This window comes from Hemitrygon akajei, chromosome 16, assembly GCF_048418815.1.
Source record: "Hemitrygon akajei chromosome 16, sHemAka1.3, whole genome shotgun sequence".
In the NCBI taxonomy this organism is placed as follows: Eukaryota; Metazoa; Chordata; class Chondrichthyes; order Myliobatiformes; family Dasyatidae; genus Hemitrygon; species Hemitrygon akajei.
This window is the reverse complement of record NC_133139.1, coordinates 8541483-8558158: the sequence shown is the minus strand read 5'-3', so window position 1 is coordinate 8558158 and position 16676 is coordinate 8541483. Positions and strand designations below refer to the sequence as shown.

The 16676-nt window shown below is 44.7% G+C and overlaps 1 protein-coding gene across 5 annotated transcripts in view; it reads left to right on the top strand.

The window, feature by feature from the left end:
• atp8b3 (ATPase phospholipid transporting 8B3) overlaps positions 1-10942 on the top strand; it is a 140510-nt gene extending 129568 nt beyond the window's left edge. For all 5 annotated transcript variants that reach the window (XM_073068189.1, XM_073068188.1, XM_073068190.1 and 2 more), the window contains 4 exons: positions 1216-1461; positions 4470-4608; positions 7060-7190; positions 10219-10942. In XM_073068189.1, coding sequence (XP_072924290.1) covers positions 1216-1461; positions 4470-4608; positions 7060-7190; positions 10219-10437 — 735 coding nt within the window. In that variant the 3' untranslated portion in view covers positions 10438-10942. The remainder of the gene's footprint in view (positions 1-1215; positions 1462-4469; positions 4609-7059; positions 7191-10218) is intronic.
• Positions 10943-16676: the final 5734 nt, after the last annotated feature.

Genomic DNA, 16676 nt, shown 5'->3' with positions numbered 1-16676 from the left:
GCTTATTTTGATCCTGTGTAGTTCTTTTTTTTTTTGACCACATACCAGACGGTTAGAATGGTGACATATCAAAGACACACACAATCATCTCTGATAGGCATGAACATAGGCAAGACAAGCCTATCAGAGTATCTTGGACATGTGACAATATTAAACTAATTCCAATACCAGTACCATATTCTATCTCAATGCACTGTGTAATAATTTGATCTGTATGAACACAAGCTTTTTACTGTATATGGGATATTAATAACATTAATTCCAATAGCATAACAAGGCTGCTATTGTTCACATGGTAACTCCAAGCACAATAGAGACAATAGTATCCATCTTCCTTTATAAGCTTGAGGAATATCCATTGTTTTGGATTATGACACTAGTTGTACTGTTAAGCTTTACCTGGTCCTAATTCTTCAGTCCACTCCTTTGCTCCATCCACAAAAAGCGGGATTTCCTGCTGGCCAGCCAATGTGGTTCCAATTCTCACTCCCATTCCGACATGTCGGTCCATGGTCTCCTCTACTGCCTCAATGAGGCCACTCTTACGTTGGCGGAGCAACACCTCATATTTCATCTGGGGAGCATGAACATCAATTTCTCAAACTTCTGGTAAACTTAACACCCTCCCCCTCCCCTTTCCCCTTCCCTCCTCCCCTCCTCTTCCCTTCCCCACCCTCTCTCTCCTCCCCTTCCCTCTCTTACCTCCCCCTTCCATCTCTCCCCTCTCCTTCCTTTTCCCCTTCCCTCCTTCCCTCCCTCTTTCCCCTCACCCTCCTCTTCCCCACTTCCCTCTCTCCCCTTCCCATCCCCTTTCGCCTTCCCTCTTTCCCCCGGTCCCCCTCTTGCCTCTTTTCTTCTCTTCACCTAACGAATACCTCCTGCTGGTGCTTCTCCTTCCCTTTTTCCCCATGGTCCACTCTCCTCTTATCAGATTCTTTCTTCTTCAGTCCTTTACCTTTTCCACCTATCACCTCGCAGCTTCTCACTTCATTCCCCCTTCCCCCACGCTCCTGCTTCACCTATCGTCTTCTAGCTCGTCGTCCTTCCCCTCCCCCCACCTTCTCATTCTGGCTGCTTGCCCTTCCTTTCCAGTCCTGCTGAAGGATCTCGGCTCGAAACGTCGACTGTTTATTCCTGCCCATGGATGTTGAGTTCCTTTAGCATTTTTCGTGTGTTGCTCTGCTTCTAATTCTGTCTGTGTTTTTGGGATTTTAGGACATCAGTGACACTCTGAGTATCAAGTCACCTAAGTGCTACAAAATTGGACAGCAGAACGAGCTGTTCAACTACAAGATCTTCTCACTTACTCTACTTCACGGACTTCTAAGCTCACTGGTTTTGTTCTTCATTCCGTATGGAGCATTCTTGGAGAATGTTGGCCAAGATGGCATATCTTTGTCAGATTACCAGCTTTTGTCCATGACAGTCGGTACTGCTGTGGTGCTGACTGTCAATGTCGAGGTAAGCCCATGATTAAAGGTTTCACTGCAGCGATTAATAAGCAGAAACAAAGGGTTTCTGAGACCATGAGTACAAATGAAATCGGAACCATAGCTCACATCGCTCTTCATTCCTGCTCCACTGATCACATCATCACAGCTGATCACCAGCTGTGATCCTACCACCAAGCACAGCTTTACCTCCCACCTGCCCCACTCTCCGATTTCTGCATGGACTGTTCCCTCTGTGACACCCTTGTCTGTTCACCTCCCCCACTAATCTCTCTTCTGGCATTTATCCCTGCAACACCTGCCCATTCACCTCCTCCCTCACCTTCATTCAGAGCCCCAAACAGTCCTTCCAGATGAGGCAACACTTCACCTGCAAATCTATTGGAGTTGTCTATTGTACCCAGTGCTCCCATTGTGACCTCATCTACATTGGTGAGAGCCGACATAGATTGGGAGACTACTGTGTCTAATGCCTTCACTCTATCCACAAAAAAGCAGGATTTCCCAGTTACCAACCATTTTAATTCCAGTCCCCATTCACATTCTGAAATGTTGGTCAGTGGCTTCCTTTGCTACAGTGATGAGGCCACTCTCAAGTTGGGGAAGTAACACTTAATATTCCGTCCTGATAGTATGAACATCAATCTCTCCAACTTCTGGTAATTTCCCCCTTCCTCTTCTTCAATTACCCACTCTGGCCCCCTATTGCCCCTTCTTTTCTCCTCACCCGCCTATTACTTCTCCCTGGTGCCCCTCCTCCTTCCTGTTCTCCCACGGTCCATTGCCCTCTTCTATCACATTCTTGCTTCTTCAGCCTCATACCATTTCCACCTATCACCTTCCAGCTTCTTACTTCATTCCCACTCACCACCCACCTGGCTCCACTATCACCTTACAGCTTGTGCACATTTCCCTCCCCAACATCGTCATATTTTGGCAGCTTCTCACTTTCTTTCCAGTCCTGATGAAGGGTTTTGGCCCGAAACGTGGACTGTTTATTCAACTCCTATATGCTGCCTGACCCGCTGAGTTCCTCCAGCATCTTGTGTGTGTTGGTCAATACAGCTCCATTTTGTGAGCCACTCCCAATATTCCTTCATTCCCTAGGAAATTGAATCCCCAGAGTCAATTGATCTCAGCCTTGAACTCGATCACTGAGAATTCCAAAGACTTACAGCTCTGACAGTCTCCTGCAATCGGTACCCCCACTCTACAGACCAAGGGAAAAAACTCACAATCATTGGCACTGGGTTTTATGGAGTGAAATTTATTTTTTAGAAGAATGGTGGTGGGGGGGATTCACTGAAATCAATCGAATATTGAAAGGCCTAGATAGAGTGGATGTTGAGAGGATGTTTCCGATAGTGGGAGAGTCCAGGACCAGTGGGCACATCCTCAGAATACAAGAACATCCCTTTAGAACAGAGATGAGGAGGAATTTCCTTAGCCAGAGAATAGAATAGAACTTTATTGTCATTGCTCACGAAAACGAGATTGTGGTGCTACACCAGTCCATGCAAAAGGAGAAATTTACAATGCATGGCAAAATCACAATTACAATTGTAAAATTTTTACAAATTAAAAAAAAAATTCCCATGCTTACATGCAACAAGTGACTTTGATAGTCCATAACACTCAAAGGTCATTGACAGGAGAATGGGGTTGAGACGGATAAATAATCAGCCATAATCGAATGGGCCCAATGGTCTAATTCTGCTCGGCTGTCTTATGGAAATTGCAATTGTCACCCTGTAGCAACCCTGCAGGCTCACAGACGACATTTATACTGTCTAACTGTAGCCCTTTAACTCATTGGTAGACTTATTTCTTATACTTCTAAATGATTACGAGATGCCTTTTCTTCCTTCTCCCCACTTTGACAGTGCCATAGAACGGCACTGGACAGACGATGAGGCCCATGATGTTGTGCAGGTATCATCCGTGCCATAGATTCCAATGTTTCAAATGGTATTTGCTGGAGTTTAATGTATTTTCATGTTGTATTTATCTACGTTTGTAAGTGAATGTATCCTTGTATGAAGGTATTTGGAATACAAAGATTCAAAAATTCAAGATTAAAGGTACATTTATTGTCAAAGTATGTATGTAGTAAGCAATGCAGAAATTCATCTTCCTTGCAGTATCCAATCCTGAAATTCCACTTCCCTGCAAAATCCAACCCTGAAATTCCTCTTCCCTGCAGTATCCAACCCTGAAATTCCTCTTCCCTACAGTATCCAACCCTGAAATTCCTCTTCCCTGCAAAATCCAACCCTGAAATTCCTCTTCCCCACAGTATCCAACCCTGAAATTCCTCTTCCCCACAGTATCCAACCCTGAAATTCCTCTTCCCTGCAAAATCCAACCCTGAAATTCCTCTTCCCTGCAGACATGATATATAGAAGGACTATGGAACCAAATCAGTCAAAAAACATCAAACATCAAATATTAACACACCTCTGTGTCACGCGCAAAAAAACCATGCAAATGGCAACAAAAAAAAGGGAAAGCACAGAATATAAAACACAAAATCAAAAGGCTTATTTCAGTACAGTTCAGCTCAGTGTTCCTCCTCTGCAGGCCACCCAATTCAACAATCGCCCAAAAGTAGTAACGAAAAAGAGCCCCCAGAACTGGAACTGGAAACTGGAAGACGTCATAAACCTGAATTCGTATCCAATTCTACAATCTGTGTTGATTAAGGGTGTCACCTTCTTTAATAACTAAATGTTCATATTTAGAGGTTTAGTTAGTTAAACGCCTATCAGTAGTGGGGCATCGGCCACCAACAATAGCACACCAAAGTCCTCTGTTCAAAGCCCATCATGGTGTGTCCATCCTCTCCTAGGGCTGAGGTCTGCAGAATTTCTGTTAGCATTTCTGTGGCTCTGGGATTTTACCGGATAGGGTTTCTAGCCCCATGCCCAACCCTCCCCTTTCTGCAGCCAGGCTTGGGACCGTCCGTTGCGGAATTTTGTATTTGGAAGGCTTCTAGTTAATAACATGCTCTCTAAACAGGTAATGTTGGAGTTTTCCTACTGGACTGTTCCCTCGGTGTTGTCTGTTGTCATCAGTGTTTGCCTCTATTTTGGCATCACCTTTTTAACTCAGAGTCCTTTCCTGACTCGGCTGAATCCAGAAATGTTCCAATTCAATGGTAAGTCATGAATTAGACCCTTTTCACCTGTAGAATTTATAGCATTATTTGCTCTTGTCTGTGCTAATGGTGTAGTGGCATCCACACCCAGCCTTTGGGCAAGAGGACCTGGGTTCAAATCCAGTCAGCTCTTTGCAAAAGTTCCACCCCTGCTGGGTTGAGTGTCGATCTAGCAACGTGGCTTTATAAAACAGACAAACACTAAAGAAATGGCAAGTTTGCTGCCCGATGCGCCAGTTGAGGTGTGGGAAGAACTTGTATGCTATTGTTAATTTTAAAAACATATTTAGTTTAAAACATGTATTTAATTGCTATACTTAATTTTTGTCATTTAATTTTATATATTTAATTATATGTTATATATTGGCTCTTGCTTTGGTATGTGAGTTTACAGAGCATTTACAGAGTCATGGAGCAATACAGCACAGCCCAGCACAGCCCAGCAAATTCATCCCTACCCAACAAGTTCCAATTTCCTGCAAAATTCCTTCATGCTCCATGGCTCCAAGTATTTTAATTGATACAATTGTACCTGTCTTACCCATTTACTGTGGCGGCTCATTCCATATAATCACCAGCCTCTGCATGGAAAAATTGCTTCTTTAAATCTTTCCCTTCCCACCGTAAACTCATATCCCCTAGTTTGGACTCCTCTATCCTGGAAGAAAGTCTTGTTACAATCCACCTTATTTATGCCTCTCATAGTTTTAAACTTTCTTTAAGGCCACTCCCTCATAGTCCTCCATTCTAAGGAATAAATCTGGCCAACCTCTCTCTATAAGTCAAGACTTCCTTGCAAATCTTCTCTGCACTCTTTTCAGTTTAACCACAGCTTCTCTAATAGGGAGACCAAAACAGTACGTGGTATTCCAAGTGTGCTCTCTCCAGCAAGGGTGGCTCTGTAGTGGTAAGAACAATGCTTTACAGTGCCAGTGAACCAGGTTCAATTCCCGCCACTGTCCATAAGGAGTCTGTACGTTCTCCCCATGACCTCCTCAGTTTCCTCCGGGTGCTCCAGTTTCCTCACACAGTCCAAAGACGTTCCGGTTGGTGGTAGGTTAATTAATCATTGTAAATTGTCCCATGATTAGGCTAGGGTTAAATTGGGGGTTCTTGGGCGGCACGTTTCGAAGGGCCAGAAGGGCCAGAAGGGCCAATTCCAAGCAGTATTTCAATAAATATGTAATTAAAGAAATAACTTACACAACCACAGTGTAATGTCCCAAATCCTACAGCTCTTGTTTTTAAAGCTCTCAGTGTTCTGGGACTGAGGTACCTCACAAATCATTTTTGTTTTATAATCCTGCTCGAGCTCTCACGTCTTCTTCAGCCGGCTTCTGAAATTCAAGCAATTTCCCTCAAAAGATAATTAGCAGGTCAGCTTTTTTGAACTGCACTCCTGAATGTAAAACTATAAGAGGTGCACATTCAGTTGACACTTTTAAACACCAGCTCAAAACCCATTTATTTAACCTTGCTTTTAAATAACATCTTTCTGTCTCTTATTTTCATGTTTGCACTTTATCCCATTGTAAAGCACCTTGAACTACATCGTCTGTATGAAAAATGCTCTATGAATAGTTTATTATTAATATTATTATTATTAGACTCAACAGAGTCATGGAAATGCAAAATGGTGAAACCAGGAGAGGCCTTTCTTTCTATTCCTTGACAGCCCTCTGCAGGGGCAAAGTTCCTGCTTCTCCCCAAATTCTCTTTCCTGATAGCCCTGCAATTATTGTTTCTATTCAAGTACTGACACAGTTCCCTTTTGAAGCCCTCAGTTGGCCCTCCCTTTGCCATCTTTTCAAGCAGTGCATAATGGATGTCAACCACTTGTGTATAGAACGTTTCCTCACGCTGTCATAAGGACATAAGACATAGAAGCAGATTTAGGCCATTCAGTCCATCGAGTCTGCTCTGCCATCCGATCATGGCTGATTTAATATCCCTCTTAACCCCATTCTCCTGCCTTCTCATAACCTTTCATGTCCTGACAAATCCAGAACCTGTCCACCTCCATCTTAAATACACCCAAGGACTTGGCCTCCACAGCCATCTATGGCAATGAATTCCACAAATCCACTACCCTCTGGGTAAAGAAATTCCTTTTCATTTCTGTTCTTTTCTTTTATTCTGAGGCTGTGCCCTCTGGTCCTAGACTCCCCCACTATTAGAAACATCCTCTCCACGTCCACTCTACATTAGGGAGATTTAAGAAACTCTTGTATAGGCACGTGGATGATAGAACGATGGAGGACTATGTGGGAGGGAAGGGTTAGGTTGATTTTAGAGTAGGCTAAATAATCAGCACAACATCACGGGCTGAAGGACCTGTATTGTGCTCTAAATGGTTGCAATTACATTCTTTGACATTTTGCTGCAGAATGTGAAGAGAAAATCAGCGAGGGTGATTGTGGTTCTAAATTGTTTTTGCTTTTCTTGTTGCAGGAGCAGCTCTGAATGCTTTCAAACAACCATTGTTTTGGCTCACCATCCTATTAGCCGTCACTATCAATATTATCCCTTCTATTACAACCCGATATCTTCTACAAGTCTTTGGTTCCAAAGCTGCTGGAAGTGTAAGTGCTGGTGCTTTGAGCTGTTCTATCGGTCGAGTATTTTTTTAAGTTTATTGCAGTAAGTTAAAGAAATGAAGAGTCAATGTTTTGGCCTAGACCCTTCTTCAGGACTGGAAAGGAAGAGAGACGAATTGCAACTGTAAATTCCACTTTTGCACATTCACTTCTACATTCTGGAGAATATAACCAGCCTTGCTAAGTAACACACACAAAATCCTGGAGGAACTCAGTAGGTCAGGCAGTATCTGGGGGGAGTTGATGTTTCGGGCCACAACCCTTTTTCAGAATGGGAAAGGAATGGGGAAGAAGCCAGAATAAGAACCTGGGGGAAGAGGGGAATGAGTACAAGTTGGCAGCTGATAGGTGAGATCAGGTGAGGGGAAAGGTGGGTGGGTGGGGAAAGGGAAGGATGAAGTGAGAAGCTGGGAGATAAATGGAAGAGGTAAAGGGCTGAAGAAGAAGAAATTTGATAGGAGAGGAGAGTGGATCATTGGAGAAAGGGAAGGAGAAGAGACACGAGAGGGAGGTGCAAGTCTTGGGGTTGATCTTGAGTACCCACACCCATCTCTGCAGCCTCACTGATAACGCGAGAGGGTTTTATGATTTCATAAGTAGCATTGATGCAGAATTGGGTCTTAGCTGTTCGGAAGTGGACTGGATGTTTGCTCTTGTGAAAGAATATTGACATAGTGGTCACTTTTTAAAAATAAGTGGTGCCCAATTAAATTGGAGATGTAATTTTTCTCAGAAGGTTGAGTATTGGAACTCTCTTCCTCAACAGGTAGTGGAAGGCAAGCCATTGAATGCTTTTAATGCAGAAGTAGATATATATTAACCCCCCAGAGGACCACAACCTCGTCATTGGGTTTGGACCCTTGCATGCCTGAATGACCCAGAGAGCTATGCTGGCTGGAGTCAGGGCTTTGTGCTTTGGCTCTTGGTAGGGTCATCCATGCCAAATAGGTCAAAGGGCAGAGGCCAGACTAGGAGTGGTCCACCGGTCCTCCAGGTCCGGGGGTTCAGCTCAGGGCTAACAACCCCGACTGGCCAAACATCACTGTTACAGAAACAGCAATGAAGAATTCTTCCACATTTGCGTATGCCGGTATTCACCAGTTTCCACCTGGGACTTGCATGGCTGACAGTAGTGAAAACCGAGAGGAAGCTACTGACACGATGAAGGAAGCCCTGATCACCACCAGAGATGGAGGACCTTCACTGCTGCCCTAAATGCCGGTGGTGTAAAAGGCAGGAGGGAGAGGTATCGACAAGGAGGACGAAGGGATACTGCAGATACTCAGGAAAGTGTAGCTGAGGTTCCAACAAGCCACAATTTTACTAAACGCTGAAAGCAGCTACTTCCTACCTCTGCTCTTACTGTTCTGTACATGTCCATATACAGTGCAAAGCCAAAATGGAGATGAGGGTCAGCAGTTCGACGTGACGTCCTGGCTTGGAGCTAAGTCCATCTCCGATTTCCACGCAAGCTTAACCAATACTGGACCATAGGGAGGTTGACTGATGTGCTGGAGAGCGCAGCATGGTAGCGCTTTAATGTAACACTTCACAGCACCAACAAATAAGCTAATCTTTAGAATCTCCAGTTCAGAGCTGAGTGCCGGAAAGGGTGTATGAATGGCAGTTCATTCCAGTGGACTTGAGAACAGACATCATAAGTTAATGCCTGGTGAGGGTTGAAACTTATTTCATAATTTACTTGTAAACTTGATATTTTGTTGATTATGTACTTTTGTTCAAGTAGTGAAGTTATAAGTCACACTTTGTGTCTTAACTACCATATTGTACAGGTAACACGTCAGCAATACACCCAAGATTCTGTGTGTGCGTGAACAATTGCAAAGCATAAAGACTAGCCTTCACTGGAAGTTGATAGGTTCTTGATTAGTAAAGGTGCCAAAGGTTATGGGGAGAAGGCAGGAGTATGTGTTTGAAAGCAAAAATAAATTAGCCATTATAGAATGGTGGAGCTGATTCGATGGGCTGATTGGCTTAACTCTGCTCCTATAGTACAGTACTAAAGTCTTTATACACACACACACACACACACACACACACACACACACACACACACACACACACACACACACACACACACACACACACACACACACACACACACTCACTCACTCCCTCCTCTCTCCCCCCCGCCCCCCAGGAGCCCAAGGCTATTGTACAAGTAAAATTACATCTTTTGTTTTAATTGAATTATATTTCTTGATTTACAAGTAGGGTACATTCCTGGAAAATATTATAAATCAAAAATGCTTGGTGAAATATGTTGTGCAGATTTTGGTACAGCACAGTCCTATCCATAAAATAGCTTCATTAATTGAAGATACACACCTCAAAGTGTCAATATTGACATAGCAAAAGCTCAAATCAAACTTTTATAAATTAAGGGAATGATTTTAATGAATTTACAGTACCGTGCAAGCATCTTAGATACAAGTATAGAGCTAGGGTGCCTAAGAGTTTTACATAGTATTGTATTTGTCAATGTGAAGCAAAGAGTGAGTTTGTAAATATGATGGGAGCAAAGGATGTTGGGAATGGCGAGGGTGGAGCGCCAAGGGCAGGGGGTGGTGCGGGTGCAGAGACACCAGACAGAGTCATTTGACTCCTAACATTTGGTTTATTGATCATTACAGAATGTCCCTCTGGTGCTACCTGCTCCCTCCTCTCTCTCCCTTCCCCTTTTCCCAACCATGATTCCCCTCTGCCTGCCCCCTTCCCACTCTCAGTCCCCAACAGAGACCCATATCAGAATCAGGTTTATCATCACTCACATATGTCATGAAATTTGTTTTATTTTTGCAGCAGGACAGTGCAATACATAAAATTACTACAGTACTGTGTGCAAGTCTTAGGCACCCTACTTATGTATATGTGCCTAAGACTTTGTACAGTACTGTATATTCAATGGTCTTGAGGTTAATACTTGTGGTGTAGATACAAGAGAAAATGATAATTCTTACAATCCTCTGTCTCCCTTTCTGATTACTTCCAGGCAACTTATGAAAAAGAACAAATGGAAGACAATAAAGTCACAAATTTCCAGAGATATTCATCAAGTCGTCGGTCAGCGTATGCTTTTTCACAGAACAAGGGTTATGGTGCCCTCATTACCTCTGGAACAAGCTTGCAGAAGAAGCAAGTGAATTTGGAAGCAAGCTGTGCTCAACCTGTGCCCAACGGAGAAGACAAGGTGTTGGAGGCGAGATTCTGAAGATTCTATCATTCTACAGAGAGGCTGAAAGTAGTTCTGATACCATTTCATGGGGCATAGAGGATCTGAGATTTACAAGACAATTTTTGACCGGAAACACTTGAATGTAACAGTGCCTTTGCTCCCAATGGTTTTGTCACGGAGCCCTACATCACAGAAACTTCAGCCCCTTGAGTTGGTTCTGACCAGCAAACTTCCATTTACATTAATCTTCCACTAATCCTCGTTCTTTCCATCCCCTCCCGCCCACCTATACCAAGAATGGCATGGTAGTGTAGTGGCTAGCATAACACTATTACAATGCCAGTGACCCCAGTTCAATTCCAACTGCTGTCTGTAAGGAGCTTGTAAGTTCTCCCCATGACCCTGTGGGTTTCCTCCCACTGGTCACATGGGTGTAAGTGGGTGGCATGGGCTCAGTAGACCAGAAGGGCCTCTGCCAGACTGTATCTCGTTTAAAAGAAAAGAACAATCGAATAAAATATAATCAAATCAAGTTTAATAATTACTCGAGCATACATAGATATAGCTGAATAAAACAGTGTTCCTTTGGGGCCAAGGTGCAAAACATACGAAGCACATTCAAAATAGCAAGCAAGAAACATAGTCACGCAACAAAAGACCCCAAGTGACGTGTCCTGCAAATTGATTGTACAGATTCCCAGCAGTGCGCAGCTACCGCAATCCAGCCTGTCATTCCACCAATCAACACTGGGGGCAGCACCGAAGCACGGGCGCCACGCTGCACCACCTCTGGCGGCTCCTCTTTGCGGTGGTCAGATGAGTCCATTGATTTTAGGATGTGAGAAGAGCCCGGGCATAATGTGTGGACTCCACATGAACAGTCCTAGATGGCAGGATTGAATCAGGTTTAAGGAGTTGTGAGGCAGTGGCTCTGCAATTTGCACCACAGTGTCAATCATTGTTTAAATTAGACTCATAGAACACTACAGCTTAGAAGCAGTCCCTTCATCCCATCTAGTCCAAGCCTAGCCGTTGATCTGCTATTTCCATCGACCTGCATCTGCACTAAATTGCATCAATCCAGAAAGATTTTCTTTGATTCGTTCGTCTTCTTGTTTGCTCTGTAGAGAAAGGGGTCATCAAGAGTTGTTCAGGCTTTGGCTTTTACAAGCCAACACTTTGCACTTAAAGACTATGAGGCGTTAGTCCCTCGGTGAGCTGTAGGAGTGGAGCTGATCTGCATTTTACCAACAGGAGCCTGGCATAAACCTCGCCCAATCGCACTGACTCTCGGGGTGGGTGTATATTCTAAACTCGACTGTCTCACGTGCTGAGAATGAGTTCATGTGTTGAAAAGGGATTCCAGTTTTATAACCCATCTGATATGGCACTTCAACACAGACTGAACAAGGCTACCACTCCAAACCACTACCCCGTGCCGCACATACAGGACTTTGCAGCAAACCTGCAAAGAAGGGCAAGAATCTTTTCCAAAGTAGACCTCGTCCGGGGATACCATCAAATCCCGGTGCACCCTGAAGGCATCCCCAAAACAGCACTCATCACCCCGTTCGGCCTGTTCGAGTTCCTCCGAATGCCGTTCGGCCTGAAGAATGCCACACAGACGTTCCAGCGACTAATAGATGCGGTGGGACGCGACCTGGACTTTGCGTTCATCTATTTGGACGAATGTCTGGGAAGTCTCGGCATGTACCAGTCTTTTCCCTTGCAAGTCGACCAGCAGGCTGTGAGCTCGCAAGAAGTCCACCCCCAGGAGTGGTTGGGCCACTGTGGCCAGTGTGAAGTCCCACGTGAACCGGCTGGCGCTGAACTGCAGCTGCACTGTGTGGGTGCCGTAGGTCCGTATCGTGCTGCCGTTTGCGGCCCTCAGGGTGGATCCTGGGTTCCTGTTGCGGGTGTCGTACCCTGTCGGGGGCAAGACACTGATCTGCGCTCCAGTGTCGACCAAGAAGCGGCGTCCTGACTGTTTGTCCCAGACGTACAAGAGGCTGTCCTGGTGGCCAGCCGCCAGAGTCATTAGTGACAGCTGGCCCTGGCCCTTGCAGGGCGGGTGACAACGGCGGGCTTTTGTGCCCCACTGCTGGTGGTAGAAACACCACTGTTCACTGGCCTCCTCACTCCTGCCTGTGTGTTGTGTGCGCCCCCCGCCGGGCCTGGTCTGGTAATCTGATGGACGGACACCACACTCTCCCTCTTGGCTTTCCACAGCACGTCTGCCCGGGCCGCCACCTTCCGGGGGTCGCTGAAATCTGCGTCGGCCAGCAGCAGATGTATGTCCTCGGGCAGTCGCTCTAGGAACGCTTGCTCGAACATGAGGCAGGGCTTGTGTCCGTCACCCAGGGACAGCATCTCGTTCATCAATGCTGACGGCAGTCTGTCTCCCAAACCATCCAGGTGAAGCAGGCGGGCACCCCGCTCACGCCGTGAGAGGCCAAAGGTCTCAATGAGCAGCACTTTGAATGCTTCATATCTGCCTTCTTCCGGGGGCGACTGTGTGAAATCCGCAACCTGAGCGGCCGTCTCCTGGTCAAGGGCGCTCACCACGTGGTAGTAACACGTGGAATCAGAGGATATCTGCCGAATGTGGAACTGGGCTTCTGCTTGGCTAAACCATGGACCCCAGGTTGGGAACCCCTGCTTTACTCCAATCACATTAAATATATGCCCCTTGTATTAGCCATTTCTGTCCTGAGAAAACGTCTCTGGCTACCCACTGGATCTTTGCTTTTCATCGTCTTGTACACCTCTATCAAGTCATCTCTCATCCCCCTTTGCTCCAGAGAGAAACGCCCGAGCTCGCTCGACCGATCCTCAAAAGACATGCTCTCTAGTCCAGGCAGCATCCTGGTAAATCTACTCTGCACCCTCTCTAACCTCCTTACATTTTACAGGCCAGTTTTCCAAAAGTTCTGATAAATAAATTAATGAGATTATAAATGTATCTTTGGTTCCTGCCAACTGAGTTCTTTCCCTCGGGGAGCGTGCTAACATTCTGTCTTTTGATGCTGCATAAGGAATGCACAAGCGTTTTCCTCCTGGGAGACGAGATCGTAAAGCACAATGGAGCCTGGAGCCCTATTTAAAATTTAAATCAGTCCTTATATTAATTTGTTGCTATCTCTGTTTTCTGTAGTGGCAGCTCCTGGTGCTGTGATTTAGGATTTATCTCCCCAGTGAGACAATAACATCAATAGACCACATTACAATCTCCAGGCAAAAGAAATCCAAACAAGAACGCAGGCAATAGGGGACATTAAAACAAATTGGAGTGAAGGATGGATTGCTGGGGTTTGGAGCCATCTGTGCCTTAAGTTCAAGCACTCCCCAGATCTACATTATTCTTCTGCAATATTTGTAGAAAAACGAATCGATTTCTCCTTCTGGTAATTCTTTTCTCCCCCTTCCCTCTTCTATTCCCCTCTCCAGCTTCTTACCTCTTTTCCTCACCTGCTTATCACCTCCCCCAGGTCCCCTCCTCCTTCCCTTTCTCCTGTGGTCCACTCTCCTCTCCTGTCAGATTCCTTGTTCTCCAACCCTGTATCTTCCCCACCCACCTGGTGTCACCTATCACCTTCTAGCTATCCTCCTTCCCCTCCCCCACCTTTTTATTCTGGCATCTTCCTCCTCTTTTCAATCCCAAAGAAGGGCCTTGGCCCATAAACGTTGACTAATTTATTCATTTACTGAGATGCAGGCCTTCTGGCCTTTCAAGCTGCGCAAATTAACCCTAGCCTGATCATGGCACAATTTGCTTATTTCCGTAGATGCTGCCTGACCTGCTGAATTCCTCCAGCATTGTTTCTGTGTGTTGCTCTGGACTTCCACAGTATCTGCAGAGTCCCATGTGTTCTTCACCTTAATAAATAGCTGACGGTGCCTAGCACAATCGTCGTCTGTTTAAGTAAAGGGAATTTAGTTACAGGGTGGGGTTTATTGGGTCAAAATTTGCTCTCAGATCCCACTGATGATGATGGAGCTTGTTATTACAGTATGTGAGGTTCAGAAATATTCGAGCAGACTCATTATTTGCCATTTACATTTACACATACTAGGAATTTGCTGTGGTGTGTTGGTGTGACATGCAATAAAAACAACATTCAACAATTATAAAGAATAAAAATTATATAAAATAACTTAGAAGTTAAAGTGCAGATATGGAATAAAATGTGAAGTAACACAGAAATACTAGAATCAGGTTTAATATCACCGGCCTATGCTGTGAGATTTGTTAATTCAGCAGCACCAGTACAAATCAGCGCATGATAACTGCAGGAAAAATTCTGAATTACAGTAAATATGGATATGTATATTAAATAGTTAAATTCAAAATTGTAGTGAAAAAACAGAAAAAAGTAGTGAGGTAGTGTTCATGGGTTCATGTTCATTAAGAAATCACATGGAAGAAGGGAAGAAGCCATTCCTGAATCGCTGAGTGTTTGTCTTCAGGCTTCTGTACCTCCTCCCTGATGGTAGCAATGAGAAGAGGGCATGTCCTGGGTGACTGGGGTCCTTAATGATGGACGCCGCTTTTCTCTGCCACTGCTCCTTGAAAATGTCTCATAGAAGATACCAGCATTTAGTATTTAAAGTGTCTTAAAATATTTACAGATAGAAAGCAGAGGGTGATGAGGTGGCATGAAGTATTTTAGCTGAGTAGCACTATAATACTTTCCAGAAGGGAGCTTTTGGAAAAAGCAGTTTGCTTGGTATTGTCCTCAGTGATTTACAATGTAGACCCCATTATAAAAAGTGGTTTAGATTGTTTTCAGTGCAGTAACTGAGGTAAATAGAGGGGGTGAGGGTTGGGAACTGGAATGGTTGATCAGATTAACTGCCTAAGGGAAGAAACTTTCAAGATGGCGTGAAGTTTTAGTTTTAATGGACCTAGCGAGCTTTCCAGAAGGGAGCTTTCAGGAAAGGCAGTGTGTGGGGTGGGTGCTATAAATCAATGTAAAAAGTTACTGTTGGAATTATGTGGTTTCAACACAACTAGATGTCCTGCAAGTCAGTTGCTCTCAAACAACTTCATCAGGATAATGCTTTCAATAGTTTGAAATGGCTGTAGAAACAAACAAAATTTACCACTGAACGAGTTCAGGCTCTTGTCCAGATCACAGTGAACCCACATTCCATATCTCTCACGTAGCACATCTAACAAAAATATTATTCAAAATGCAGGACAATAGACAATAGGTGCAGAAGTAGACCATTCAGCCCTTCGAGCCCGCACCGCCATTCTGAGATCATGGCTGATCATCTACTATCAATACCCGGTTCCTGCCTTGTCCCCATATCCCTTGATTCCCCTATCCATAAGATACCTATCTAGCTCCTTCTTGAAAGCATCCAGAGAATTGGCCTCCACTACCTTCCGAGGCAGTGCATTCCACACCCCCACAACTCTCTGGGAGAAGAAGTTTTTCCTTAACTCTGTCCTAAATGACCTACCCCTTATTCTCAAACCATGCCCTCTGGTACTGGACTCTCCCAGCATCTGGAACATATTTCCTGCCTCTATCTTGTCCAATCCCTTAATAATCTTATATGTTGTAATCAGATCCCCTCTCAATCTCCTTAATTCCAGCATGTACAAGCCCAGTCTCTCTAACCTCTCTTCGTAAGACAGACCGGACATCCCAGGAATTAACCTCGTGAATCTACGCTGCACTTCCTCTATAGCCAGGATGTCCTTCCTTAACCCTGGAGACCAAAACTGTACACAATACTCCAGGTGTGGTCTCACCAGGGCCCTGTACAAATGCAAAAGAATTTCCTTGCTCTTGTACTCAGTTCCCTTTGTAATAAAGGCCAACATTCCATTAGCCTTCTTCACTGCCTGCTGCACTTGCTCATTCACCTTCAGTGACTGATGAACAAGGACTCCTAGATCTCTTTGTATTTCTCCCTTACCTAACTCTACACCATTCAGATAATAATCTGCCTTCCTGTTCTTACTCCCAAAGTGGATAACCTCACACTTATTCACATTAAGCATCATCTGCCAAGTATCTGCCCACTCACCCAGCCTATCCAAGTCACCCTGAATTCTCCTAACATCCTCATCACATGTCACACTGCCACCCAGCTTAGTATCATCAGCAAACTTGCTGATGTTATTCTCAATGCCTTCATCTAAATCGTAAACAGCTGTGGTCCCAATACCGAGCCCTGTGGCACCCCACTAGACATCACCTGCCATTCCGAGAAACACCCATTCACCGTTACCCTTTGCTTTCTATCTGCCAACCAGTTTT